General features: G+C 53.5%; 2 protein-coding genes across 2 annotated transcripts; both read left to right on the plus strand.

Annotated features, from left to right (window-relative positions):
* The first annotated feature begins 219 nt into the window (after nt 1-219).
* On the plus strand, nt 220-13,263 carry OCSTAMP (osteoclast stimulatory transmembrane protein). The gene is given in 3 exon segments (XM_047069131.1): nt 220-233; nt 8,994-9,996; nt 12,646-13,263. Coding segments are annotated over 3 exon segments (1,635 nt in total).
* A 9,255-nt stretch (nt 13,264-22,518) lies between these two features.
* Nucleotides 22,519-26,035, plus strand: LOC124503837 (thyrotropin-releasing hormone receptor-like). The gene is made up of 2 exons (XM_047069132.1): nt 22,519-23,304; nt 25,721-26,035. Exons 1-2 carry the CDS (start codon nt 22,519-22,521, stop codon nt 26,033-26,035), a joined length of 1,101 nt encoding a protein of 366 aa, XP_046925088.1.
* The last annotated feature ends 1,628 nt before the right edge of the window (nt 26,036-27,663 follow it).

Raw genomic sequence — 27,663 nt, forward strand, 5'->3', positions numbered from 1 at the left:
CGCGAATCGAAGAACTCAATTCTGCCACATTCTATTGGTCAAAGCAAGCCAAGGGTTACCTGGTTCAAGGGGAGGGGAACAGGTCCCAGCCTTCATGGGAGGAGTGGTATCCACGTACAGAGAGGGGAAGAGGCTTGGCCGCTGTCTTTGGAAGACGCCTGCCCTGACACCCAGAGCAGGGAGAGATACGGCTGTGCCGTTCTAAAGCAGGGTGTCGAGATGGTCAGAGCTTGGTAAGGAGATGCTCGAACCCATTTGCAATCAGATAAATGCAAGTTCAACCAAGATGCCAATCCCACCAGTGGGAACCAGGAAAGGGAACGATACGTGATAGTGAAACAGAAGGAAACAGACGCCCTCCCGTCCCGGGGGGGAGACGATAACCCCTCACCGGCAGCCTGGCAAGCAACGGGGCAGTAATTAGGGGGAATTTGTTACCTTCGTTCCCTGTGGCCCGGTTTTCCTCCTCCTGGGTTCGTGTCCTGGCAAAATCATCCCACGGTTCCTACGGGGACAATGTAGGAGGATGTTTGGGCACCGCCGTTTGAGGAACCCAGGAGCTGGAGGCCACCTAGATGACCACCATGGGGGTGGCAGTATTTAAGTAAAATATGGGGAAGCACACCGTGGAAAGCACGACAGCCCGCAGAAGTGATGAACCACGGGTACGTGGAAGGACTGGATAGACACGCGCGTATTCTGGTGCATATATCAAGAAATTAGAGAGTCAAGTGGGCAGGAGAACGGAAGTGGTGACGTCAAATGGAAAACAAGGCGAATAAAAGCCACTAGATGAGGGGTTCAATGAGCCACTTTGGACTCCTGGCTCTACACGCGACAAGCTGTGTGACCCCGAGGACGTCCTTTATGCTTTGGGCTTGGGTTTCCTCATCTGAGAGATAAAGAGTGCGTAGTCAGGGTCTTGAAAGGAAATATATAAAGTAGCTAATTTGAGGATAGCTTAGGAATGGGTCTAGTTACAGGGTGTGGGCAGAGGACATGGAAACCATGAGGGGAAGTGCAGATCCTCGGTGGTGGGAGAGGGGTGAGGGAGAGGGGGTGGCTCCTTTACTCCTGGGACACATACAGCCCAAGACGACTCTGAAAGGGGGACACTGCCTCGGATCTTTCTCTTCAGCCACGCTCAGCTCTCCCACTGGCGCTCCCCATGACCAACCCAACTGTATCCGTCGGGGTTCTCCAGAGAAAGCTGAACCAACAGGATGCAAATATGTGGATCTATATGTATATCCAGGAAAGAGCCCAAAGGCAATCCGCTGGCAGAATTCCCTCTCGCTCAGGGGAAGTCAGTCTTTTGTTCTACTCAGACCTTCAACTGATTGGACGAGGCCCACCCCATTAGGAGGGGGCAGTCTGATTTACTCAGATTCCATTGATCTAAACATAAATCTCATCCAAAAAGTCCCTCACAGAAACAGCTAGAATAACGTTTGACCCAATAGCTGGATGCTGTGGCCCAGCCACGTGGACACAGAAATCTCACCATCACACCTACGGAAGCCAGAATGCGGGAGGGCCCTCGGAGGCAGCCCATCCAGGTGAAGCTCCAGGGATCAGGGCAGGGAGGAGAGCGGAGACTGTGTCTGGGGGGGGGGGGTAAACCGAGAAAACATGGCACGGAAGGTTTAGACCAAATCGGAGCTTGTAATCTAGCGGTCCCTGGGTCTGCCTCCAGCCCATAATCGGGGTCTCTTGCCCCCTCTCGTGAGTTTTAAACTATTAATTGATTGCTAATATTTTATTTTTTTTTTTTAATTTTTTTTTCTTTTTCAACGTTTATTTATTTTTGGGACAGAGAGAGACAGAGCATGAACGGGGGAGGGGCAGAGAGAGAGGGAGACACAGAATCGGAAACAGGCTCCAGGCTCTGAGCCATCAGCCCAGAGCCCGACGCGGGGCTCGAACTCACGGACCGCGAGATCGTGACCTGGCTGAAGTCGGACGCTTAACCGACTGCGCCACCCAGGCGCCCCTATTGCTAATATTTTAAACTCAGACAATGTCACGTTAGAACCTAGTTTTGTGCCGCTCTTAGAAAAGAAAGTGTCAGAAGGTCCGGCAACATGGGACCCTATTGCTATCTGGCAACAGTAGTTTGGAGTTGAGTAGTGGTGGTGGGAAAACTCAAGTTGGAGGGTAAACTCTCTTGTTTGCCACAGTCCCCACCCCTCCTTAATGTCTTAGGCTGACTCTCTTCATTTTAATTTTTTACACCTTTATTTATTTATTTTTGACAGAGAAAGAGAGAGAGTGCGAGTAGAAGAGGAACAGAGAGAGAGGGAGACACAAAATCCAAAGCAGGCTCCAGGCTCTGAGCTGTCAGCACAGAGCCCAACACGGCGCTCGAATCCATGGACGGTGAGATCATGACCTGAGCCAAAGTCGGAAGCTCAACTGAATGAGCCACCCGGGTGCCCCAAGACTCTCTTCATTTTATTTATTTATTTTTAAATTTTTTGATGTTTATCATTTATTTTTGAGAGAGAGAGACAGACTGAGAGTGGGGGAGAGGCGGAAAGAGAGGGAGACACAGAATGTGAAGCAGGCTCCAGGCTCCGAGCTGTCAGCACAGAGCCTGACGCGGGGCTCGAACTCACGAACCGCGAGACCATGACCTGAGCCAAAAACAGACGCTTAACCGACTGAGCCACCCGGGTGCCCCAAGACTCTCTTCACTTTAAAACACAGGTTTTTAGGAGCGCCTGGGTGGCTCAGTCAGTTAAGTGTCCGACTTCGGCCCAGGTCGTGATCTCATGGTTCATGGGTTCGAGCCCTGTGTCGGGCTCACTGCTCTGTCAGCACAGAGCTGAGAACCTGTTTTGGATTCTGTGTCTCCTTCTGTCTCTCTCTGCCCCTCCCCAACTTATATTCTCTCTCTCTCTCTCTCTCTCTGTCTCAAAAATAAATAAACATTTTTTAAAAATTTTAAAAATAAAAACACAGGTTTTTAAAACAGAGTACAAAAAAGGAAGATAATATATCCCCTTAATAAATGTTATACTGATTACATTTCGAGAGGATACTATTTGGGATACATTAGGTTGAATAAAACATCTGATCAAAGTAAATTTCAGTTTTTTATGTGTCTACTAGAAAATGTCTAATTATATACTCGGCCCACATTCTGTTTCTGTTGGATACTATTATCTATTTGGTAAGACTTTAGCCACCTCCCCACATTCTCAGACCGAGGGGGTGGTGGCAATATTCTATGCCCACAGGCTGTACAACTCAACAGCTCCCGTGTTCCACGGACTACTGATTCTGATCGTGGACTGAAGGCTCACCGCTTCCTCTTCCTGTTCTGTCTCATGGTTCTGAATCTTCTACCCAGAAATTCCCCCAACAAAGCTGATTCTATTTTTGATGATTCAGAAGACACTTCTGGATGTGGGATTTGGAGCCAGGCCAGCTTTACAGAGGCAGAAGTGACTGCCTACATGTGCTGAGAAGAGCCAAAAATATCTTCTGCCCCTTCCCCCGCTGCACCACCGAACCCTCAGATCTTACACATTCGTCAGAGGCCTTCAGGAAATGGTCAACATGGTCTTTTAACCGATCGGCTGCCCGGTCTCAGCACACAAACTGGGCGAATGCCAGGGTCTTCCGGGATGGCTCCCCTCGGACCAGCACGATGCCCTGAAATTTCCTGTGCGAGGGGGACCCAGGCTAGGGATCCCACTTGTGGGCATCACAGAGGCCTGTATTATCAGTGAAGTCTGAGCAGCCTGGGGCTCACGGAGGCCGAGCTGTCAGCCCAGGTCTGAGAAAGCAGGGCAGGAGTATTTGGCTGTTATGCCCTGGGTGCTCTGCATACGTTATTTCATTGACTCCTCAAAGAATCCTAAGAAGTAGGTAGGAGTAGTCTCACGAGAGCAGAGTCCACACAAGTTCAGAGAAGGACAGTTTTCTCGCCCAAGGTCGCACGGCACAGGAAGTGCAAAGCTGGCATTCAAGTACAGACCGACTACCGTCAGCCCGGGGCCCCTGCAGTTCGGAGGGACCGTCAGACGGCTCCCTACGTCAGCCCCACGGAGGCTTTCTGCGGAGGTTGTGAGTCGGGAGCCCTCTTGCTGGCTTCGGCCCACGGGCCTGTTAAGGTTGGTCAGCACAGCGGTCTTTTCTTTTTCTTTTTTTTTTTTTTTCAACGTTTATTTATTTTTGGGACAGAGAGAGAGACAGAGCATGAACAGGGGAGGGCCAGAGAGAGAGGGAGACACAGAATGGGAAACAGGCTCCAGGCTCCGAGCCATCAGCCCAGAGCCTGACGCGGGGCTCGAACTCACGGACCGCGAGATCGTGACCTGGCTGAAGTCGGACGCTCAACCGACTGCGCCACCCAGGTGCCCTCTTTTTCTTTTTTTAATGCTGGCTTGAAAAACTTGGAGACTTTTACGCCCAAAATGGGAATGACGGGCATCTTGGGAAACATTGGGAAATCGGGTAATGTCGGACCTTTGTTCAAGGGACCGGAGCAGGGTAGAAGCTGTCCTTTCCGAAAGGGTCTACACTGTTGTTTCCATGTGTTCTGCTCTGCCCCTTAGCTGGCTGGCCTCCGCACGTGCATGTGTTTCCTGCTCCCTGCCTGCTCTGTGCATTCCATGTTTGGTGCCCGGCCTGATTCCCTGGAGGGGCTTGCGGTCTGGGAAGGGTGTCAGGCCCTCCGAGGGCCACAGGTGTCTCATTCACTTGTGTGACTATGAGAATGTCACTTCCCCTATCCGGGCCACAGAACAGCCCCCTTCAGACCTGAGCAAGCGGCCGAGGCAACGTGTCCTTATAAAGGAAAATGTGGGGGAGTCTGGAATACGGCTTCACTGGCCCATCCTGTGGGGGTGGAGGCCTGGGGGCGCAGGGGAGGCCTCCCTGGAGGAGGCAGCCTGCTGGCAGTGATGGAGGACAAAGACGCTGGGGGGCGAAGTGTCTGCTTCCGGCCGAGGACTGGCTCTCAGGACAGCCCAGAAGCGTACCTGCCGGACAATTTCTACAGCAGAGCACGTATACAGGGACCTCACACTTATCAAGTGCCTGCTCTTTGCAGTTTCGGGTGCATCTGAAGGTAACCATGAGTCTTGTGAATGCTTCCCTCCACACCAGTAGAGCACAGAGGTCGACCAGTAGACTCTGGAGCAGGACCGTTGGGTATAAATCATGGCTCTACCCCTTCCTGGCTGAGTGGCTTGGTTAAGGGAGTTAATTCTTCGGGGCTCGTTTTCTGAACTGAAGAATGAGATAACTTAGCAAAAGGGTTGTCGGAAAAAAGGATTCAGGGGATTCAAACGGAACTATCGAGGAGCCTGATGCTTAGCAAGTGCTTGTTGCTCCCTCTTAAGAGGAGGCAACTGGAACAGAGAGATGAGGTCACCTGCTCAAGGTCGCACAGGTAGGGAGGGAGAGAGCTGTGACTTGAAGCCAGGTGCGTGTCAGGCTAAAGACAGAAGGCCAGCTGGAGAGGGGACCAGCTGAGTGGAGAGGCACTATGCGTGGAAAGGAGTCTCAGCCAAGGTGCCAGTGTCTCTGGTGGGTTCCCACCACGCAGAGCTGGGGATCAGGTCCTCTTGGGGCACACAGCTGTGGAGGGTGCGGGCAAGGCAAAGCCAAACGCGGCTCAAGTCCTGGTGTCGCCACTGCTGAGCGGTGTGGCTTCTCTGAGCCCCAGTTTCTTCCTGTGCGAAGTGAGAGCAGTTCCACCTTCCCGCTATCAGGATTACAGACATCGCTTGGAAAAGGCTCTTTCCTCCCACACCTTCTACCCACTCCCGCCTGTCAGAAGAGGAGGAAGCAGCTTGCCCGGCCCTCCGGGAGGTGGGCCCAGGCGGGGCGGGACAAGGTGACCAGGAGGACTTAATTACGGGCCAAAAAGCAGAAGCACCAGGGTCTCCTAAGTTCCGGAGAATGCAGTTCCCCCCACTTCCTCTCCACCTGCCCATCGCTGCCTGAGCCTGCCCGCCCGGATCCACAGCTATTCAGGAAGCATGAAAACAGCTGAGCACCTCGCCAGGACCGGGTAGGTCTGGGGACCCTGGACTCTGGGACCACAGGCAAGAAAACGGCAGTCGGGCATGGCGGGTGCGGGCTTCGGCCCCAAGCTCTGCCATTCCCCGGCCGTGTGACTTCGGGTAAATCTCCACCCCTCCGGACCTCGGTTTCCCCATCTGTGAATGAGAGTCGTGATAACGACTCTCATGGTAAGAACTGACCGAGAAAACGCACGCACAGCGCTTGCCATCACGCTCAGCTCGGAGTAAGCACGCACGGCACGCAGATGCTCTTTGCACAGCAAGGAGATGCATCATGGATCGTGCATCTCCCACAGGCCTTGGGCTTCAGTGTGACTCACAGTGGGCTTTGCTTCCCTTGCCGTTTATATTATTCGCTGTTACTTTAACAGCTGCCATGTTCCGAATACTCCTTACACAGTAGGAGGAGGTTTAGTCCTAAATTGAGATGCCCTCCGGGGCTAGAAAGGCCACAATTCGTCTTCTCTAACTGCCAGTGGGTCCGTGGTGCTGCCCAGCTTGTAGCAGTTCCCGGGTTCGTCTACTCTCCCAGCCTCCCCGACCGCTATTTTCTACCCTGTCCTTCTTCTTTTTTTTTTTTTTTAATTTTTTTTTTTCAACGTTTATTTATTTTTGGGACAGAGAGAGACAGAGCATGAACGGGGGAGGGGCAGAGAGAGAGGGAGACACAGAATCGGAAACAGGCTCCAGGCTCTGAGCCATCAGCCCAGAGCCCGACGCGGGGCTCGAACTCACGGACCGCGAGATCGTGACCTGGCTGAAGTCGGACGCTTAACCGACTGCGCCACCCAGGCGCCCCTACCCTGTCCTTCTTCTTCAGGCCTGCCCTGCACGGCCTCGTCCAGTACGCTCTCCATCCGTGCGGACCTCGCTTTCCTGCTACCCTGAGCAAACAGAAGCAGTCACACCACAGCTGACACCCGCTGCGTGCAGACACCATTCTAGACGCTTGCGGCGTATCAGGGACACCAAGGAGCCACTCGCTTCCCCGGTGGCACGGAGCTCCAGTGACAGATCACAGCCGATGCAGTACTTACTACGTTCCAGACACAGAGTGGCCCTCTGAGGTCCTACTCCACGACACCATTTTACAGACATGAGTCCCGTTGTTTATGCAAATGAGAAAACTGAGGCCCGGAGGGATTAGAAACCTTGACCAAGGTCACACGGACCCTGAGTAGTGAGGCGAGGATTTGGACCCAGGCAGTCTGGAGGCCACGCCCTTAATCATTGCTCCTTCCCGTGTCGGAGGAACTGAGATGTACGTGCCCACACTTTGCCCATCCATTCACGGTCATCTGAGCCCGTGTCCTCTGCCTTCCCATCTGCTACATGGGATGACCACCCTGCTCTTTTCTGAGACCCGCCCTCAGATTTTGTGCTGTCGATCATACCCCCTGCCCCCACCTGTGAGCCTCCCTTTGTCCACGCCCCCTCTTGATTGGCAAACCTGCTAGAGTCTCTCCCATCCATGTCCCGTCCCCACCATCGGCCACGGCACCATTTGTGTGCCCCTTTATTGCAAAAACGAGTCAGAAGAGTTGTCGGGACTAGGGTCTCACATTCTTCTCCTCCCAGTCTCTCCTGGGCCCACTCTAGTTGGGTTTTGGCCCAAGGTGCCACCAAGCTACCCTTGGGCCGTCTCCAAGGACCTCCTCCACATGGCGAAATCCAATGGTCATTCCTCAGCCCTCGGCCTTGTTGACCCGTCAGCAGCACCTGACCTATGTGGCCGCCCCCCTCTTCTTGGAACATTTTACTTGCTTGGCTTCCCAGACACCACATCACCTTGGCTTCTCCGCCTCCTTCTCGCCTCCAACCTGTTCACCCTGGAGTGCGAGGGCTCAGTCCTTGAGTCTCTGTCCTCCCCGCTTAACACGCTGTCCTGAGGAGTCGGCTCCTGCCCCCGGCTTCAAGTGTCATCTATAAATCAACGACTTCGTATCTCATTTATTTCCCGTCTCTGGAAACGACGCCTCGGTGTTGCAGTTGCTCAGGCATCAAACCCCATGGTCATCCTCCACTCCCTCCTCCTCCTCGCTCCCCCAGCCAATCAGACGGCCAGTTGTAGTGGTTCTTCCAGCAGAATGTACCCAGAACCCAACCTCTTTTGACTACACCTCGGCCGTCATCTTTACTGTGGGCTGGATGAGGGCGGGGACTCTTGTCCGTTTCATTCATTCCTGTTTCTCCAATGGCGAGCACGCAGTAGTTGCTTGCTGAATATATTTTTTTTTAATTTTAAGCATTTATTTATTATTAAGAGACAGAGAGAGACAGAGCATGAGCGGGGGAGGGGCAGAGAGAGGAGGAGACACAGAATCCGAAACGGGCTCCAGGCTCTGAGCTGTCAGCACAGAGCCCGACGCGGGGCTCGAAGTCACAAACCGAGAGATCATGACCTGGGCCGAAGTCGGACGCTTACCCGGGCGCTCCCGAATATTTTTGAATGAATAAATTTAAGGACAGCAGAGTAGAAAAGTTCCTGAGTGGCCAACGGATCCACTCTCCTGCCCCTCCAAATTATAGAGGAGATCTTGAGGCCCGTGGAGAAGGGATCACACAACAGGCCAGCAAGACTGTGAATTCAAGTAAAATAATATGTCTCTCTCCCCATGTTTTTTTTCCTCTTTCTTATTCTCTCTCCTCTGCGCTTCTCTCTCCGAGGCTCTTTCATTCCCCGGGGCCGGGCACCCCCACCAAACCGGAATGGTGCACACAGGCAGCCCAGACATTCACCCTCACCTCCCCAGAAACTGCACAGAAACCGGGCGGCTCCCCCAACAACTCCAGTGGGAATAGCCCAGGGCAGGCTCTGACTGGTTCGGCGCGGGTGGTGGGGGTTTGGGGGTAGCCACGGGGGAAGGGTGCCAAGCCCTGTGGCTAAGGGGTGGGCAGACAGCCAACCCCTCGTCCTCCTGAAAGACGTCCCCCCAATTTCCTTGTGCGCAGGTGGAGGGTCTGGCACTTGGGGCTCCACAAGGCCCTTGTCCCACTGCAGGCTGCCTGGGTCGCCTTCTCTCAGCCTGTCCCAACCAGCTGTGGCCGGCTGCTAACCCAGCTCCTCCTGTGCGGTTCCCCGGCCCTCGCTGCTGCGGGTCTGACGCACCGCTGGCTCGTGTCCTCGCTGCTTTACCCTCCGGGACCCTCGGCCACAGTGGCCACTGTCTGCGGCCTCCTGGTCTTCCTGGTCCTGGGCTTGGTGCCCCCCGCGCGCTGCCTGTTTGCACTCAGCGTCCCCACCCTGAGCACGGAGCAGGGCCGCCGCCTGCTCCTGTCCTGGAGCACCGCCACCCTGGCCGTCGCCGTGGTGCCCAACGTCTTGGCCAACGTGGGCGCGGCCGGGCAGGTGCTGAGATGTGTCACAGAGGGCTCCCTGGAAAGCCTGCTCAACACCACTCACCGGCTGCACACAGCGTCCGGGGCTCTGGGCCCCGCGGGCCACGCAGGCGGCCGGGGCTTGACCCTCCAGGCCCAGGGCAATGGCTCTGTATTCCTGCTTCACATGCTCAGGGTCACTCAGCAGGTGCTGGAGGACTTCTCTGGCCTGGAGTCCCTGGTCCGGGCGGCCGTGCTGGGGACCCAGCAGGTGGTCGCAGGGCTCTTTGTGCTGGGCCTCCTCGTGGACTCCGGCTGGTACCTCCACCGCTACCTGACGGACCTGCGGTTTGACAATATCTACGCCACACGACAACTGGCTTTGCAGCTGGCCGAGGCCCAGGCCACACACCTGGTGGCCTCCCCACCAGCCTGGCTGCTCTGGGCCGCCCGGCCGAGGCTGTCCCAGGGGGAGCTGCTGAGCTGTCTCCTGAGGCTGGGACTGCTCACCCTGCCCCTGATGGCCACAGCTGTGATGGTGGCTACAGACCACGTGGCCTTTCTCCTGGCTCAGGCAGCCGTGGACTGGGCGCAGAAACTGCCTGCCGTGCCCACCACGCTCACGGTCAAGTATGATGTAAGTAGGGTGATGGGAAGAGAGGACTAGAGTCCTCTAGGAAGCCCCCTCGGAAGGGCTAGGGTGTGTTAACCATTTGATCTGCAACTGAATTTTATTTGCCTTCGAGTCCCAGCCCTTGGAGAAGCTACGGGAACCTGGGGCATTCACAGGCTCCTGTAATTCCCACCACCGCCTGATGCACTGGGCTCCATTTTCACCCCGAGGACAGGAGAGGACACAGACACCCAGAGGCTTTAAAATAATTCGATGCCCAAGGTCACTCTTTTCTTAAATGGCAGCAAGCCCTAGTCTCTCTTTCCTCACTTGTACAAAGTGGATCAGTCCCCCTCACCCCACAAGGTTATTGTGAGTCTTAACAAGTGGTAGTTTGTAAAAGTACCCAGGCTCTCCAGGCCACACAGGAGGGGGTTGACAAATAGCGGCTATCATTAAAAGCTGACATCTGTATATATCAGACTGTATATATTGAATGATCTAGGCCAGGAGTCCGCCAACTGTCGCCCACGGGCCAAACTCTGCTGGCTTCCTGTTTTTGTAAATTAAGTTTTATTGGAACATAACCGTGCCATTTGTTTACGTGTTTGCTGTGGCTTTTCGACAAAGTTGATAGTTGAATCAAGGACTGTATGATCTGTGTATGATCTAAAATAGTTACCATTTGAGTGGTAACATACAAAATATTTACCATCTGTGTACCGTTGGATATATTTATTATCCGATCAAGATTTGTGGTTTTCAATCTTTTGCCAAAAATCTTTTTTTTTTTTTAATGATGAGATCTCACACAAAAGTCCACTGCACAAAACCAAAGTTCAGACTCTGAGTGAATAATATTAATGGCTAATATTTATTAAGTACTTATTATATCCTAAGAAAGTGCTTTCTCAAACTGCATGAAATCAATGTAATCAACTTGGGAGGTTATGGCCACTTTTTTTTTAATGAAATCAAATAGACTAGAAATTTATGAGAGCATATTGTAAAGGATAAGGTTGAGGTTTTGTTTTATGACATTTTTCTCTGATCACAATACAATCTGTGCTTGCAAGGTGCTCTGAAACGCGTTTCATATGGGAAGGGGGGGGGGTCACAGTAAAGAAATGTATCAGGCAATGTCCCGAGGGTGGCACCTGAGTTACCTTATTTCATCAAATCCAAGATGTCATTGATTGCAAATCACATCATCATTTTTATGTGTCATTAGGAAAGAAAATGCTGCCAATCAAACCAAGACGCAATGCCTTCTTACCATTTAGAATTAAAAAATATATACTTATTTATTTTGAGAGAGAGGGAGAGTGGGGGTGGGGCAGAGAGAGACAGAATCCCAAGCTCGATCCCAAGAACCATGAGCTCGTGACCTGAGCTGAAAAGAGTCGGATGCTTAACCGACTGAGCCACTCAGGCGCCTCTTATCATTTAGAATTTTAATTGTATTCATATAAAATAGTTCACTTCTTATTTCACATAGACTTATCTTTTCTCAGGTATGGAAAAAAAGAAAAACGGTGGATTCATTTTGTGACGTTTTCCTAAAACGTCCTTCCTTTCAAGCCTGACTCCTCTGAATGGCTCTGCTTGAGTTCTCAGTGTCTGTGGGTTTTCACCTAATATTACTGGCCTCTGTGCCTTCGAGAGCTGGTGATGCCCCACTATCATTTCCAGCATTTTCCTCTGCCCACTCTGCAAGCTCCGGCCCTCTCACAAAGCGTGAAATGGCACAACTGTGGAACGGGGTTACAAGTCCCATTGCTTGAAAGACACATCTTGATCTCAAAGAGGTTAAAATGTGGGGGGAGAAATGAATCCCCAAACCGACGAAATGTGATAGCTCACTGTGCCTGGCCGAGAAGTTGGCCCTGGGCAGACCAGGATCCAACCCAAGAAGTCTGGCTCCAAAGGTCAGATGGTTAACCTCTGACCTCCCTGCCTCCCCGTGCTGTGCTCCAACATACCCCAAGGGAATTGTAAAGCTTAGGAATAGGCTCAGGGTGTTGGCACTCCCCTTGGCTGGGACTGATCCCCGGGCTGGCCACATGTAACACTAGCGGACCTTAGATTTCCCATCTTTTGTCTTTTTTTTTTTTAGTGTTTATTTATCTTTTAAAGACAGAGCACGAGTGGGGGAGGGGCAGAGAGAGAGCGAGACACAGAATCCGAAGCAGGTTCCAGGCTAGGAGCCCTCAGCACAGAGCCCGATGCGGGGCTCGAACCCACAAACCCAGAGATCATGACCTGAGCCGAAGTGGACGCCCAACTGTCTGGGTCACCCAGGCGCCCCAGGTTTCCCATCTTTTCAGCAAGGTTCGTTCTGGGCTCAAGCTCATAGGATTGCCCATATTTGATGAAAAAGACGTCTAAAATATTCGCTAGAGGGCTTAGCAAAGAGTAAATGACCAAAGCTCCCGTTTGTTTTCTCTAAAGTATTCTGCTCAGAAACTAATAATGAAAACAGCATTTGTACGGTGCTTTTTGTTTGTCAAAAAGCCTGCCTCAGACTCCCCATCTCATCTGGCCGTCCTCCACCCCCAGGAGGCTGCCTTAGTTCTGCGCCCATTTTGCAGATGAGGACAAGCCTGCACGAGTGGCGGGAGACAGGGGATGGCTGGAGCGTCTGTTGACTTGGCCTTTTTCTCCTCTTTCGAGGCCACGTACACGGTCCTGGGTTTCGTCCCCTTTCTCTTCAACCAGCCGCCTCCGGAGAGCCCCTTCCTCTCTGCTCACAGGTCCTTCCAGTGGGAGCTCCGCCTCACCTCCCAGGGCTGCCGGCTGCTGCCCGCGCAGCGCCCCCAGGCGGCCGCCCCCCTGGCTGCCGGCGCCCTGCAGCTGGCGGCCTGCGCCACCGTCCTGCTGGAGACCTACGCCCGGCGCCTGCGGCACACCGTCGCCGCTTCCTTCTTCTCGGCCCAGGAGGCCAGGAGGGCCCGCCACCTTCACGCCCGGCTCCAGCGCAGATACGACAGGCGCCGAGGCCGGCAGCTGCCCCCGGAGACCCCCTCCTGCTCCTGACACCCGGGCCTGCCAGCCCCCGCCCCGGCCTGGATGCTGGAAGAGAACAGAGAGAGCAGTAAGGCAGAGGGGAAGCAGCGCGGGAGCCGCACAGACCTTGGTCCTTGCTGTGTGACCTTGGGTGGATCGCTTCGCCTCTCTGAGCCTCAGTTTCTATGCCTGCCTAATGGCTGCATAATAACAACCCATGTGACCTACTTTCCACGGACGGGGGGCGGGGGAATGTGGGAAGGGAGGATTCGATACTGGGCGTAAAAAGGCCTCGAGAAGCAGTAAAGCATTCTGCACAGTGACCGCCGAGGAAGTGCAGAGACAGCCCCAGGTTCCTCCAGACCAGCTGGGGATCAGTGAAGGCTCTCACCTGCATCAGGGGCCTCCGACTGGCAGATGGAAACTTTGCCTAGCGAGATGTGCCCTAATGCTCCCGGAACTTATTTATTCGCCCCCCGAATCTTCTGAGGTTTAGCGGCCTAACATTTTCTTGATTTTCTAAATGAAGTATTTATTAAATCCTAAGTTAGATTATGTTGCTCCTTTGTTTCAAAATCCTTGGGGGATTTCCCGACCAGGCTTGCCAGCGTTTAGCAAATAAAAATACACGATACCTGGGTCCATTTGAATTTCAGACAAATAACAAATACGGGTTTAGTGTAAGTACGTCCTTGGGACATTCTTATACTGAACATCCTTGTACTAAACCTGCGTTTGCTGCTTATCTGAAATTCAAATTGAACTGAGTTATCCATATTTTATCTGGCAACTGTATCCCCATCCAGGTTCTAGTAAAACCCCAGCTCCCTCCCCTGTGGGCTTGGTATTATTCCCTGTTTTCCCCTCCAGGTCATTCTCTGCCCTTCTCTTTCCCAGGAATCAAAACTCCGTGAATTGCATCACCCTGGCTCCCTTGGCCTCTGACTTCTAGTCGGGCTCAGCCAGTGGGAGTCACTGGCAGGCCATCCAGAGGGGGAGAGGAGACAGATGTCAGGGTATTCATTCCTGCAGCCCTCTGGGCTGTTTGGCGGGGACGGCATTCCATTACCAGCAGCCACAGCTCCTGTCCGGCTGGGGGGCCCCTCGTCGGTGGCTAGAGATCCCCCTGGGTTCTGAAGGGGGACAGCTTCCAGGGTTGCTGGTTTCTGAAGGCCTCGCCATCCTTCTTCCCTTTACCAAGTCCCCGCCTCTGTACCTTCCTCAAACTCTCTTTAGTTTCTCCCTTTGAGACCACCGATCCTTTCCTGCCAGGAAATTGATGTGCCCTGGGTCACAAAGCCCTGCTCAAGCTAGCCTCTCCCTCCCTCCCTCTGCCCCCCGGCTGCCTGGACTTCAGCTCCTCAGACACACCAGGCTGGCTTGCACCTCAGGGCAATGCCCTTGCTGTTCCCACATCCTGGAACACGCTTCCTTCACGTCTTGGCATGGACCGTTTCTTTGCATCCTTTGGGGATTGGCTCAAACGTCACCTCCTCGGGAAAGCCCTCCCTGACCACGCTACCTAATATTGCCTTATCCCAGCCAGTCTCACTCCATCACAGGAGTGGGCAAGCTACTATCTGTGAGCCAATTCTGGCCTGCTGCCTGGTTTTGTGACCAGAATTTTATTGGAACATTGCCACACCCATTAGTTTGAGTACTGCCTCTGTCTGCTTCTGCCCTGATGGCAGATTTGAGCAGTCGAGATGGGGACTGCGTGGCTCACAAAGCCGGAAATATGTACTATCTGGCTCTTTAACTAAAAGGTTTGCTGACCCCTGATCTATCATATCAAATTGTTTCCTCTTCTCCATAAACACCCTCATCGATATTCTTTACTATCTTACGTATCCATTTAGAGATTTAGCTACCTCCTTGTTTGTTCCTTGCCGTGTGTTTCATGTCGCCCCTCAAGAGTGTAGACACCATACGATGTGTCTGGTGCTCCAGGGTATTTCCAGTTCCTAACGCGTGCCTGGTGCAGAGTAAGCACTCGGTAAACATCAGTTCAACGACCAGGTATCTGGAGGTGGGACTGCGCCGCCCCCTCTGGTCTCAGCTCCTTTTCCTGAAGATTTGGGGCTTGCAGCAGGGAATGGTCAGGCCCTGGAGGCAGCCCGCGTTGCACCAAAATTTGTGGCCAAGGGGGAAATGGACAAAGCAGTTGAGAAAGAGTTCCCCAGGCAAGTGTTTGGACTTAAACAGCCAGCGTGCGCGGTGAGTCACCAACCGGGGTTAGCTGAGCCCCCACTCTTGCCATTTTGTCACCCACTCCCCAAAGGGAGTTGTGCTCATCACCGAGGGCCATCGTTGGCCTCACGCGACACCCTGCCGCAACGCAGCTCCGTTCCCACAAAGCTGCCTCGTGGCTTATTTAGGCAGTGGCTCACCCACACGTTTTTTTTTTTAAATTGCACAACTAATCCGCGAATCCTTGTCCTTACAAAAGTTAGAGCGGTACAGATAATAATAGCTAGTGTCTGTTGGGTGCTTATGATGTGCTGGGAGCGTGCACAGAGATGCCCGCAATCCGCTCTCACGAGTCGGCGTGGGCTGGCTCTAACACGCCGTTAGATGTGCCCCCAAACTCTGTGAAAAGCTTGATGTACATAACCTTATTTAAACCTCACAAAAGTATACGAGATAGATGGTATTATTCTTATCCTTTTAGAGGTGGAGAAACTGCATTCAGAAAGGTTCAGTGTTTTGCACAAAGTCACACAGCTAGTAAGCTGCAGAGACAGAATTTAAAGCCAGGTAGTCCGGCTTCCAGAGCCCCCCTTCTATACCAAAAGCTCTCTGAGGCAGGCAAAGGGGTCATCATCACGCCCATTTTACAGATAAGAAGCCTGAGGTTCAGAGAGGATTATGGGATTTTCCCCGAGTCATGAATGCTAATGTTGACCTTTCTCCTACCCAGGGAAGAATCCAAACTTCAAAGAGGAGAGTTGAGGAAGGGGGAGTGCTAATTTCCCTTGACCCCAGCAGTGGGGAGCCCTGGGGTCTCAGGGTTGGAAACTTGGCAATATCAGAAGCCCTCTGCTGGCTGCCACAGGCCCAGCTTTGGGGATGCGCAGCCAAGAGGGAAAGGTTCCAGGTCAGAAGTTCAAGTCCCCTGCTGCTCCCTCTCACTGCCCACCTGGAAATGCCCACGTGACCCTGGAAATGAGTTCGAGCGCTGACTTCCAATCCCCACTCTGGCACTTGCTGGCTCCATTATTAAGAGGAAGGAAAACAAAATCAAAATATCTCTACACTGGGAGACAGAGTCCCTGACCTCTAATCTCTTCAGTTAACACCCACCTTGTTGTAGGGTAGGTGTTCTTGGTTATTTACGGCTGTGAAGCAAACTACCCCCAAAGCTAGGGACCTAAAACAAAGATCTATTATTAGCTCACAGAGTCCTGTGGGTTAACTGCACTCTCGCTTGTGGTTTCTTGCATGGGTGCAGGTGGAGGGGGACAGGGGCTGGGGCCATTTCCAACGGCCTCTGCACTCAGTGTCTGGGGCCACGGGGCTCCTTAAGTGTCCTGGACAGAGCATCCTTGAACGTCTTACTGGAAAATCGGGGCTCTGGGGGGCCAGAAGCAGCATCTGCCAGGCCAGTTAGGAGCCGCGCTAGAACCGGCCAGCATCGCTTCTACCAAAAGAATCCCAGACTAGAGGGAGTGGAGAAATGGACCCCGCCTCTTGACTCTTGCAAAACAGTACGTGGGACACCTCCCTGCGGCACCCTTGGAAAACCCAGTCCCCTACTGCGGACCCCTCTGGCTTTCTAGGAGCAGAAGCTTTCCTGAATTCGGCTGGCAAGGACTGTCGGGGGGGAGGCTGCCTATCCACTTGCATTCTCCAGATGCTACTCCGGGCAAAAAGGGAAGGACAAATGGCGATGATCTCTGTAACATGGCAATGTTATTTTGAGTCAGCCAGAGACACGTGCAAATCTCAGCTCTCATGGGGTGATTTTGAGACACCCCATCGCCTCTTCGGGCCCCTGTCTCTTCACTCGCCGTCTGAAGGAAGCCAAGGTGGTGGAAGCAGGTCTGGGAAGCTGCAGGACCACAGACCGACGCCGGGCCCCGCGGCGGGGGCTTCCTCAGGCAGCGAAAACCCAGAGAGGAAAAGGGTTTCCTCTTGGTCACAGCACTGCCACCATCTGGCGGCAGAGGGCGCCCGTGCACACGGCCAACGCGTGCCCCGCGGGCGGCGGCCACAGGGGTTCCTAGGCACCTGGGGGCAACGTCACGCAGCCTGCTTCCTCTGTAGGTGCTTGGAGCAGACCTCATCTGGGAGCTCTTCCCTGACACTGGCGTGGATGGGTGCTCCCCATTTCCTTCACCCAAGGTGGGAAGCACAGGAGGTGAGAAAGCAGCGTAGAGCATGAAATTTGAGGCACTCACTGAGGGTCACGTGTCTGTAGGATCTCTCTGTCTCTCTCCGTCTCTGTCTCTTTCCCTCTCTCCCTCCCCCTCCCTCTAGATCTGGTTACAGAAGATTGCAACCTTCCCAGAAGCCCCCCCAGCAGCAGCCATTCATGACTCATTAACTAGAATTAGCCACTTGTGCATTCCAGCCCAGTCACTGGTGAAGGGTTGGGATTACCAAGACTGGGTGAGATGTTTTTCACATGGTGGGTCACCAACTGTGGATCAGGAACCAGATTGGCAGATTGTAACCAGTATTTCTTTAAAAAAAAAAATGAAATAGACTAGGAAAAACCAGCATACATTGCTATAGTAAGTATAAGCATAATTTTGTAGACCTTGTTTCACTGTGTGTGTGTGTGTGTGTGTGTGTGTGTGTGTGTGCTGGGATGCTATATGAAGTGTATTTTTTTTTGGGGGGGAGAAAAAGAAAACTGGTGTCTTACATTAATTGTTTGGAATGGGGTTGGTGATGAGGATGAGCCAGAATGACCATTCCAGTGGCTCTGCTGACGTGTTACTTTCTTGGGGACGCATTCCCTGAATCCTGTACCCAAGCCTCACTGCAGACTAGACATGAACTTAGTGGCATAAACCAACAACCCATGTAATAATGCTCATGGATTGGGTTAAGAATTTGAACAGGACAGGGGCGCCTGGGTGGCGCAGTCGGTTAAGCGTCCGACTTCAGCCAGGTCACGATCTCGCGGTCCGTGAGTTCGAGCCCCGCGTCGGGCTCTGGGCTGATGGCTCAGAGCCTGGAGCCTGTTTCCGATTCTGTGTCTCCCTCTCTCTCTGCCTCTCCCCCGTTCATGCTCTGTCTCTCTCTGTCCCAAAAAAAATAAATAAACGTTGAAAAAAAAATTAAAAAAAAAAAAAGAATTTGAACAGGACAGTGGGGATGGCTCGTCTTCGCTCCGTGATGTCTTGGGACTCAGCTGGAGTGACTCAAAGGGCCGGAGGCTGGAATCTGGGGGCTTCACTGACATGTCTGAAGTCTGAGCTGGGATGTCCCATCTGGACTGTTGACCAAAGTACCTATAGGCTGCTGCTTCTGTGGCTTGGACCTCTCATAGCATCTGGGTTCTGAGAAGGAAAATCCCAAGAGCAAGCATCCAGAAATGAGTGTTTCAGGAGAATCAAGCGGAAGCCGGTGGCTTTTTATGACCTATTCTCAAAGTCACATAGCACTGCTTAGGTCATGCCCTATCTGTTGAAGAAGTCCCAAGTCCACCTAGATCCGAGGGAAGGGAACATAAACCCTACCTCTCATGGAAGCAATGACAAACAATCTGGATCATTATGAAAGACCTCTACAATGGGGGGCCCCTGGGTGGCTCAGTTGGCTAAGTGTCTGACTTTTGATCTCAACTCGGGTCATGATCTCACAGTTCGTGAGATTGAGCCCTGCTTCGGTCTCCACACTGACAGCACAGAACCTGCTTGGGATTCTCTCTCTCCTTCTTTCTCTGCCCATCCCCATCCCCACATAAATAAGTAAACTTTAAAAACTTATTTCTAAAAACAAAAAGCAAAACACCTCTACAATGTATCTAGGCCCATAGCAATATTTGTTGAATGACTGAGTGAATGGAGCCTCTATTTCCCCATCGGTTGGCATGACCTTCGCTCCCACCCTAGGAACCACATGCCCACGACTGGGGGCATCTGGGCTGGGCACTGAGCTGAGGAAATCGTGTACAAAGTACAGAGGCTCCAAGGCAGGAAGGTGCTTTCCACGGCTGCGGTCAGAAATCGCCACAGACTGAGGGGCTTAAAATAACAGAAGCTTATTCTCTCACAGTTTTGGGAGGCTGGAAATCTGCAGTCTAGGTGTCAATGAGGCCGTGCTCCCTCTGAAGGGTCAAGGGAAGAATCTTTCCTTGGCTCTCCTAGCTACTTCCTTGGCTGTAGCCGTAGTGCCCGAAGAAGACCTCGTACATTGGATTTAGGACCACCCTGGTCCAGGATGACCTCATCTTAACTAATTATATGTGCAAAGACCCGATTGCCAAATAAGGGCACGTTCTGGGGTGCTGGGGAGACATGAACTTTGGGGGGACACTATTCAACCATCACCCCTGATAAGCCGGATAGAAATATAGAGGCTCTGGCTGAGTAAGAGGGAGAGGTGGGGAGGTGTCGCTTCATGCAGGGCACTCTAGGGCTCACAGAAGGAGTTTGGGCTCATGTTAGGTGCAAAAGGATGCCGTTGAAGGATGTAAGCAGGGGAATGGCTTACATTTTTAAGAGATCACTTGATTCTGTATGACGAGGCTGTAGAGCGAGGGGCAAGAACGTAGTGGAGGTCCACTATGGGAATTGGGATGGGTCCACAATGGCAGTTGTCCCACCAAGAGGTTAGAGACGGAGGAAAGTGCTGGAAGAGGACGTGGTGGTGAAAGGTGGATTAATGTGAGGGGTGTTTTGGAGGTTGAATCGAGGGATTTGCTTACGTATTAGATGTCAGCAGTGAGGTAGAGAGAGAAATAATTCCTGAATATTTGGTTTCAGCGACTGGCGCCTTCACTAAGATGCCTTTACTAAGGTGAAGAAGACTGGAGATGGACAAGGTAGGGCGCGGGAAAATGAAGAGTTCCGCTTGAGATGTACTGAGTTCATTGTCAGGTACTGCCCTTTGCTGCCAGCAACTGAACAGCTCAGTTAGGCAGGAGAGAGAACTGAGCTGGCAGACTTAGAGGGCAAGAAGCCCAAGGAACCACTTGCATTTAATGGGGCTAAAAGGATTGCTCTGGACCACAGCCGAGGAACCCTGGGCTTCACTGGCACTTGGTACCCTGGAAAGAGCTGAGTAAGGGACCGCTGGGGTTGGGGTGGGGACAAGGGGAGTGGGGTCCTGCTTCCTGCTTGGCCCCCGCCTGCATCACATTGGAGACCATTCCTCTCTGGACCTCAACGTCCTCATCTATAAAATGGGACTAATAATGCCTGCGTAGCCAGTGTGGGAAATAAAGATAATGAATATAAGACACACAGCACCACGTTTGACCCTGAGTAGGATGCTTTGCTATTGTTACTGCTGAAGATCCCAGAGAAGAGTATAGTGCCGAGAGGTGGAGCGTGTGTGTGTTTGGGGGAGGGGGTGGGGAGGGATAAGAATGGAGATTCTACAGCCAAACCACTGGGCTAAAATGCTAGCAGCGACCCCCCCCCTACTAACCTATGTTAGTCATTTAACCTCTCTAAGCCTCAGTTTCTTTGTCTGCGAAGTGGGGATCTAATAATAACATCCCAATAGGATATTGTGATTATAGAATGAATTAATATGCGTAAAGCACACAGAGCATCACCAGGCAGAGTTGTAGGAGCTTCTTATAAAGACTGACAGTGGGGGATGTCTTGCTGGTGCTCCCAAGATACTGTCCTGCCAAGTTCCCCATCATTCATTTCTTGTCCATTTATCAGATCGGTAGACTGAGAGCTTGGGGTCGTACATAAGGCAGGGGGGAGGATACATGTTAACATAACTGTCATCACTTAATATATTCACCTCCTGCCCCAGTCGAGCCACAGCTAAGCACTTGGCATGGATTTTTTTCCTCTGTCACTCATGTAAGCCTCCCAGATGAAGAAATCATTTTTAAAGAGCATAACCGATGGGTTGGAAGCAGCAGACCATCCCACGGCATCTGCTCTGTGCGGGCACCGAGCTAGACTCCCTGGAAAGCAGCCCTTTCATGAAGCTTAGTGGGTTCCACCTTCAGGAAGAAGCAAGTTCTTTCTTTCATTCAACTACCATTACGCACCTTTTCTGCAGCGGACACAGAGCTAAGGATTCCTAACTGGTTTGTGCCTTGTGAGTGGCACAGTCTTAGAGATGGGAGAGATCCTTGTGAGGGTGGGGCACACCCACCAAGAATTTCCAGATCTTCTGCTGGGGGGAAGAAAGGAAGACTAGGGGGGCACCTGGGTGGCTCAGTTGGTTAAGCGTCCAACTTCGGCTCAGGTCATGCTCTCACAGTTCGTGGGTTCAAGCCCCACATGGGGCCTCTGTGCTGACAGCTCAGAGCCTGGAGCCTGCTTCGGATTCTGTGTCTCCTTCTCTCTCTGTTCCTCCCTCACTCATGCTCTGTCTCTCTCTCTCCTTCAACAATAAATTTAAAAAAAAAAACATTAAAAAAAGAAGAAGACTAGGAAAGGGTAGCAGGAGAAAGTGCAAAGTAACCAGTTTAGGAGGAGAGGGGATCAACCCAGGTCTAGATGGGCAAATACCTTCCCTTCCCCCCAGGTCTGGGCCTCCGCTGGCCGTTTGTCAATAGCAGGGCTGAGGTTTCTGCCGGCAGAAACAAGATAGGATTTCTGGATTGAGTCCAGAAACCAATGGGTGGCCGACTCCTCCCCCAGTGCCCAGTGGAGCTGCCCTGTAGAGGAGAGAAAGAGGGGAGGGAGCGAAAGCCCAGGCCAAACGCGGGAGCAGGGGGCTTAAAGCATCCTTCCTCCCCCCCACCCCCCACCGCACCTTGCATCTCCCAGACCCCAAGTGTCCGGGGTGCGGTGCCAGGAGCCGGTGGGAAAGAACGGGTGCTGAGCTCGGTCAACCAGCATCAGCCCAGCGGTACCCGTGGAGAGAGCCGACGCGGGGTGGTGGCGGAAAGCCGAGCCAAGAGAAAGTCCAGCGAGGCGAAGACCCAACACCACACACCGCGCCTCGTTGACGGGACACCCCAGATCGGAGTCCTGAGACCCGCGAACCTAGAGAGCGGAGGGAGGGAAGACCCGAGAGGGCTGCCGCAGTCGGTCCTGTGGGAGGCGGCGTCTGGGCGCCCAGTGCCCTCCTGGAGCGCCACGCTAGTCTGCGAAGCGCCCCTGCAGCAAACCTCACCCCGGGAAAGATCGCGCCAGTCCAGGCTTAAAAGTCGTCTTGGAAACTGAGCGGCACGCGCCTAGCTCCACGTTCCTGCTCCTGATTCCTCGGAGTCCTCAGCTTCCTGAGCGGCGACAGTGAGACCCTGCACGGAGCTGAGAAACCTGTTCGGCCGGAGACCCCCAACTTGCCGCTAGGAGAGCGCCTCCAGATCGCCGGAGGGCACCTTTGCAGCCGGGGTGATCCCCCCAACTCGCCACTGCCTTCGGGGTGCAGGGCGGACCCGCGCGCATGGAGGACCACACCGAGCACCCTGAGCGCGCGAACGCGTCGAGCCTGGGCGCCTTGCCCCAGCCTCCGCCCGCTGTACAAGCGGTGACCTTGACCCTGGTGCCTCTCGTGTGCGCCATGGGTGTGGCCGGCAACGCCATGGTGGTCCTGGTGGTACTCCGGGGCCGTCACATGGTCACGCCCACCAACTGTTACTTGGTGAGCCTGGCCGCGGCGGACCTGCTGGTGCTCCTGGCGGCCGGAGTGCCCACCGTCGCCGAGGCGGCGTCCGCCCGCGTTTGGGTCTTCGGCCACGCAGGCTGCCTGGGCATCACCTACCTGCAGTACGTGGGCATCAACACGTCCACGGGCTCCATCGCCGCGTTCACGGTGGAGCGCTACCTCGCCATCTGCCACCCGCTGCGCGCCCAAACTCTGTGCACCGTGGCGCGGGCCAAGCGCATCGCGGCTTTGGTGTGGCTGGGCACCAGCGCCTACTGCGTGCTCTGGCTCTTCCTGGTGGACACACGCGAGACCGCGTACGCCGACGGCGTGCAGGTGCAGTGCGGCTACCGCGTGTCGCGCTCTCTCTACCTGCCCGTCTACTTCCTGGACTTCGCGCTCTTCTACGCGCTGCCCCTGGGCCTGGCCACCGTGTTCTACGTGCTCATAGCGCGCGTCCTCCTCGCGCGGCCGCTGCCTCCTGCGCACCCGGGGCACTGGGGCTCTGCGCACCAGGGCAGCCCCGCGGGCCACCAGCGCTTCTCCTGCAGGGGCAAGAAAGGCGCCCTCAACTCCCGGAAGCAGGTGGGGACCTCCGTCTTCCTGGAAACCCTTGTACTGAGCCAGCAGATGGAATGGATGGGAGCTTGGGCCCTTTTGGAGTCAAACTCCTCAAGTATAAACCCCTACCGTGCCACTTACTAGGCTTGCTTTTGAAGCTCTCACTTCTTCCTTTCTGAGCCTCACTTTCCTCTTCTGTCATATGGGGTGATGACAGCACCGACCACACTGGGGTGTCCCGAGAAATGGGATGAACCATGTGAAGTCTGGAGCCCATTTGAAGCCACATCACAAAGCAAATGTTCAGTCAGTGCTGGCTATTATTCAACTTGCACAACCAGTGGCTGGCCCCCACGGTGGTATTCTCCTAATGATGGGGAGACCGAGACTCAGACAAGGGAAGTGACTTTCCCGAGTCCACGCCACAGCTAACACTAGAGCTGCCTGGATGGCCTCGGGGAGCCAGACAGACCAGATGGGGATGGATTGGGGTGAGGTCAGCAGAGACCCAGCACTTATGGAGCACCTGCTGTGTGCCTGGTTCTGTGATCATTCCTGAAATTACCCCTTGTTTGGGAGGCTTAACACCCATTGTTATAGATAAGGAAACAGGCTCAGAGGGGACAAGGGAGTGAGGTGACACCTGGAGGCACCTGAGGTGAGAACCCAAGTGTCCAGGCTCCTTATGTCCTCTACCCGTACTCCAGCAGTGTGGCCTCCCAAGGGTATTCAAGGACTGCAGGTGGGAGGAGGGCTCCCAAGCCCAACCGGTCTTAATCCTCAGCCTTCTGCCCATACCCTCGGCTTGAGGAGGAAGGGGGAGGCTACCTCACCCTGCTGAGTCACTCCTGAGCCCGGGAGGACCATCCGTGTCCTCTCCCTGCCTCCCCCCGGGGTGGGTGCACTGTGGGGGGCTCTTACAGCCACCTCAAACACAGTGGTCTTTAGAGGAAAGGGGGGCAGGACACAGGCTAAACTGGTGTGGACCTTTAGCTCTAGCTGTAGGCCCATCATGACCTGAGGCTCCAGACAGAGGCCCCTCCTTCCCTCCCCCAACTCATCTACTTCTCCATTTACTACTTTCCTGCTCAGCCTGAAAGGGCTGGGCTCAAGCTCCCCGCTGGCTTATGCTTTAGATGAAACTTTTGCTGGTACAAATAGTACTCCAGACCTGGGTGGGTTCTTTCTGGCCCCCAGCTTTGTTAACATCTTGCCGCGTGGCCTTGGGTAAGTCACTGAACTTCTCTAAGCCTTGATTTTCAACCCTGTAAAATTATTAGAATTATAGGAGTGAATTCCAAATCTGGCACCTAGTAAGTGTTCAATACAGGGTACCTGTTATTACCCTGTTGTTGGCACATGAATGTCTTTTTTTGACAGTGGGCAGTCTAAGGACTGAGCATTCTTTGATGCCCAAGAGAGCCCTTGCAGAATGCCACCTACGACAGCAAGAGGGAAGGTGCCTCCCATGAAAGGAGAAAGTCTAGGAGAGCAGGGTGGGGAATACTATTGCTGATAATAATAACTATATTATTACTATATACATCCCCAATTATTGGGGACTTGCTATGTGCCAGGCACTTCACACAACTTAGCCTGTTGAGTTTTTGGTAACAACTCCAAGGCGTATAGACTGTTACCATCTCAGTTTGACAGACGAGGAAACTGAGCCACAGAGGGGCAGTCCCTGGGTACAGAACTGGTAAGTGCTAGAACCAAGATTTGAACCCAGGCAGCCTGGCTCCAAAGCCCACACACGGGCATCCAGTGTGTATCACCTAAATGAACCTAAAATGGAGTAGAATTAAATCTGAATCCGGTAAAACCAGGAGCCGAGACTGTCTAGGGAATTCCTGAGATTTTGGGTTCCTGGGGACTATCACAGCCCTGAAGTCTACTGATTTAGTCAGGGCCAGGCCTCGTTGCAGAGGTCGCTTATAGGGACTACATTCCTGGGCTCTGAGAAGCAAGCTTAAGCCCAGCTGTGCCTGGCTTTGAACCCCATGCACTTGTACCGGAAGGAACAGAGGCTATGTCCACAGCAGCAGTCAGCCACAGGGCATTTATCGCCTTCCCGGCACTATTCTGTGTTCCTTACCTGGGTTCACTCCTCTAATCCTCACCTGTGATGACAGCAGTAGATTCATGAATCTGCTGCCAGTGTAGATGGTGACCCATCCAAGGGCTTTGGGGGTGGATTGGGGTGGCGGCTCCCCAGCGAAAAGGACTCGAGCAGGGCCTGCAGGGGTGCACAGCAGTTTCCCAGCTGGGAACGGAATTGAAGTGGTGGGGAGGCGGGGGGCGAGGCATGAGGGCACAGTTTGGCAAAGGCCTGGATGTTCTTTGGGCTTTCTCCTCTTGCAACCCTGCAGAGAGGCCTGGAACCTGGGATTCTCCCTTGGCACCCACGTGTCCCTTTTTTTCCTGTCCTACCTGGCAGGTCACCAAGATGCTGGCTGTGGTGGTGGTGGTTTTTGCTCTGCTGTGGCTGCCCTATCGCACCCTGGTGGTGGTGAATTCCTTCCTGAGCCCGCCCTACCTCAACCTTGGCTTCCTTCTCTTCTGCCGGCTTTGCATCTATCTGAACAGCGCGGTCAACCCCGTCATCTACGCCCTTATGTCCCAGCGCTTCCGGGAGGCCTTCCGGGGACTATTTCAGTGCCAGCTGGCCCGGCCCCAGCTCCCGCCCCAGGAGGCCACCCCTGTGTACTACAGTGTCATCAAAGACTGTCCCCAGATCAGACTGGGCTCTTAGAGGGAACCAGGGAGCATGATGTGCAGACAGGATTCTGGCACCTGAGGGCAAGGCCCACTACTTTATTTCTACCGAGGAGGGAGCGGTGGAGGAGGGAGTGGCGTTCAGGGCTGTTTAGCAGAGGTGCGCAGGTTGGGCACTTTACAACCCTAGGGGTCACCGTTCACATCACAGCCTAGATTTGTATATTTAGTAAAACAATTTCCCAGTTTAATAAATAGACAAATCTAAGCGGGAGGCACCTTTTTATAATTTACACAAAGGCACTCGAGGGCCTAGAGGCAGCCTGGGTGGGTCAACATTTGCAGAGACTGAGTAGGGTAGGAGCTATTACCGGGGATCTCTTGGGAATCTGTGGGCCCTCTTCCCGAAAATGCAGAGAGCCTTCCCCCACCCAAGGATAAACCCCAGACGCTGCCTCCCTCTGAATGGTGACATGTGACTTTGTCGGGGAGCTGCTCCACACAGGGCAGCCTGCTGGGCATTACAGATACTACGGCGAGGATGCCAGCAGGGCCCCTGCTCTCGGGAGCTCCCAGTCTAACGGGGAGGGAGGAAGGACATGTCCATCCTGGCACCGGAGTCCTGGCTGATGTGCCCAAGGAGGCAGCCAAGTGGGTGCTGGAGACATCTGTCTTGTTTCAACTGGGCCTGAGCCCTCTGGTCTGTGGCCTGGGTCCAGGCTTCTAGGACCACCCAGCCTGGTAGTGCAGGGAAGGAGGACAGGGAAGGACTCTTCTAGAACCAGCCTTACCACAGGCAGGGGCTCCAGGACTTCATTTCAGGGAATATGGGACGTTCCCTCCCCTGCCCCCACCAAATCTACTTATATTTTTTTTCTCTATAGGTGCCACCAAGCCACCGTGGGTACTTATTTGAAGTTGTTGAGGATTGTGTTTCCCAGATACACGCATGAGGAGTTAACTGAGTCCCTGAAACTTCAGTGTGGATGGGAAGTTCTTGAAAGCTTTTCCTCTAGAAAGGATTTAGGGTGCCAAAGGTTGCAGCACAAAGATAGCATCGACAGGTAGGAAGAGATGGTATTAGGGCAGGGAGGACAGGGGGTTTCTAGGACCTTGGCAAAGCATTGTTAGGGTAAGGTGATCCCTTTGGGGTCCTCACTCATCGGGCTCAGGAAAAACTCAAAGACATCTCATAGAACAGGTTGGGCTAAGATTTACCGTGTAGGGAGTAAAGTTCAAGTCGAGGGGCAGGGAGAGAAGAAAACGCACAGGTCCCCCCATCCTACCGCCACCCCACAGGAGTGAGTGAGGGCACAATGACTTACTGGACTCTCAGTGTAAGTGATTGTGTTCTGGGGGAAGGACCCCACACCTATCACTGTCCCTTCTTGTGGGGGAGCATGTGAAAGCAGCCTCATCAATGAAGGGAAGCGACAAACTGGGCACCAGGCAGAAGGGATTGAGGTTGCCCGTGGTTCACCGTTGTCTGGGGACTGCACCTGCTTTGGGGGACACTGGGGAAGGTACAGCCTCTCCTGCGGAGGAAAGGACCCCTGGTCTCAGGGGAGCTAAGAAGGAGGCACTCCTCTTCGATGACCCAGCTGGCTCGGTGCCCAGGCAACCCCGTGAGAACTTTTGGGAGCCACTTTCGGACGACTCTGTACC

This window comes from Lynx rufus, unplaced genomic scaffold, assembly GCF_022079265.1.
Source record: "Lynx rufus isolate CCGP_SWC_20201006 ecotype Redwood Valley unplaced genomic scaffold, mLynRuf1.p SCAF_8, whole genome shotgun sequence".
NCBI lineage: Eukaryota > Metazoa > Chordata > Mammalia > Carnivora > Felidae > Lynx > Lynx rufus.

Excerpts from the sequence above, each read along its gene's own strand:
- LOC124503837 (XM_047069132.1), top strand. The coding sequence starts at position 22,519 with ATGGAGGACCACACCGAGCACCCTGAGCGCGCGAACGCGTCGAGCCTG. Across the intron at positions 23,305-25,720 it reads CCCTCAACTCCCGGAAGCAG|GTCACCAAGATGCTGGCTGT; the intron begins GTGGGGACCTCC and ends CCTACCTGGCAG.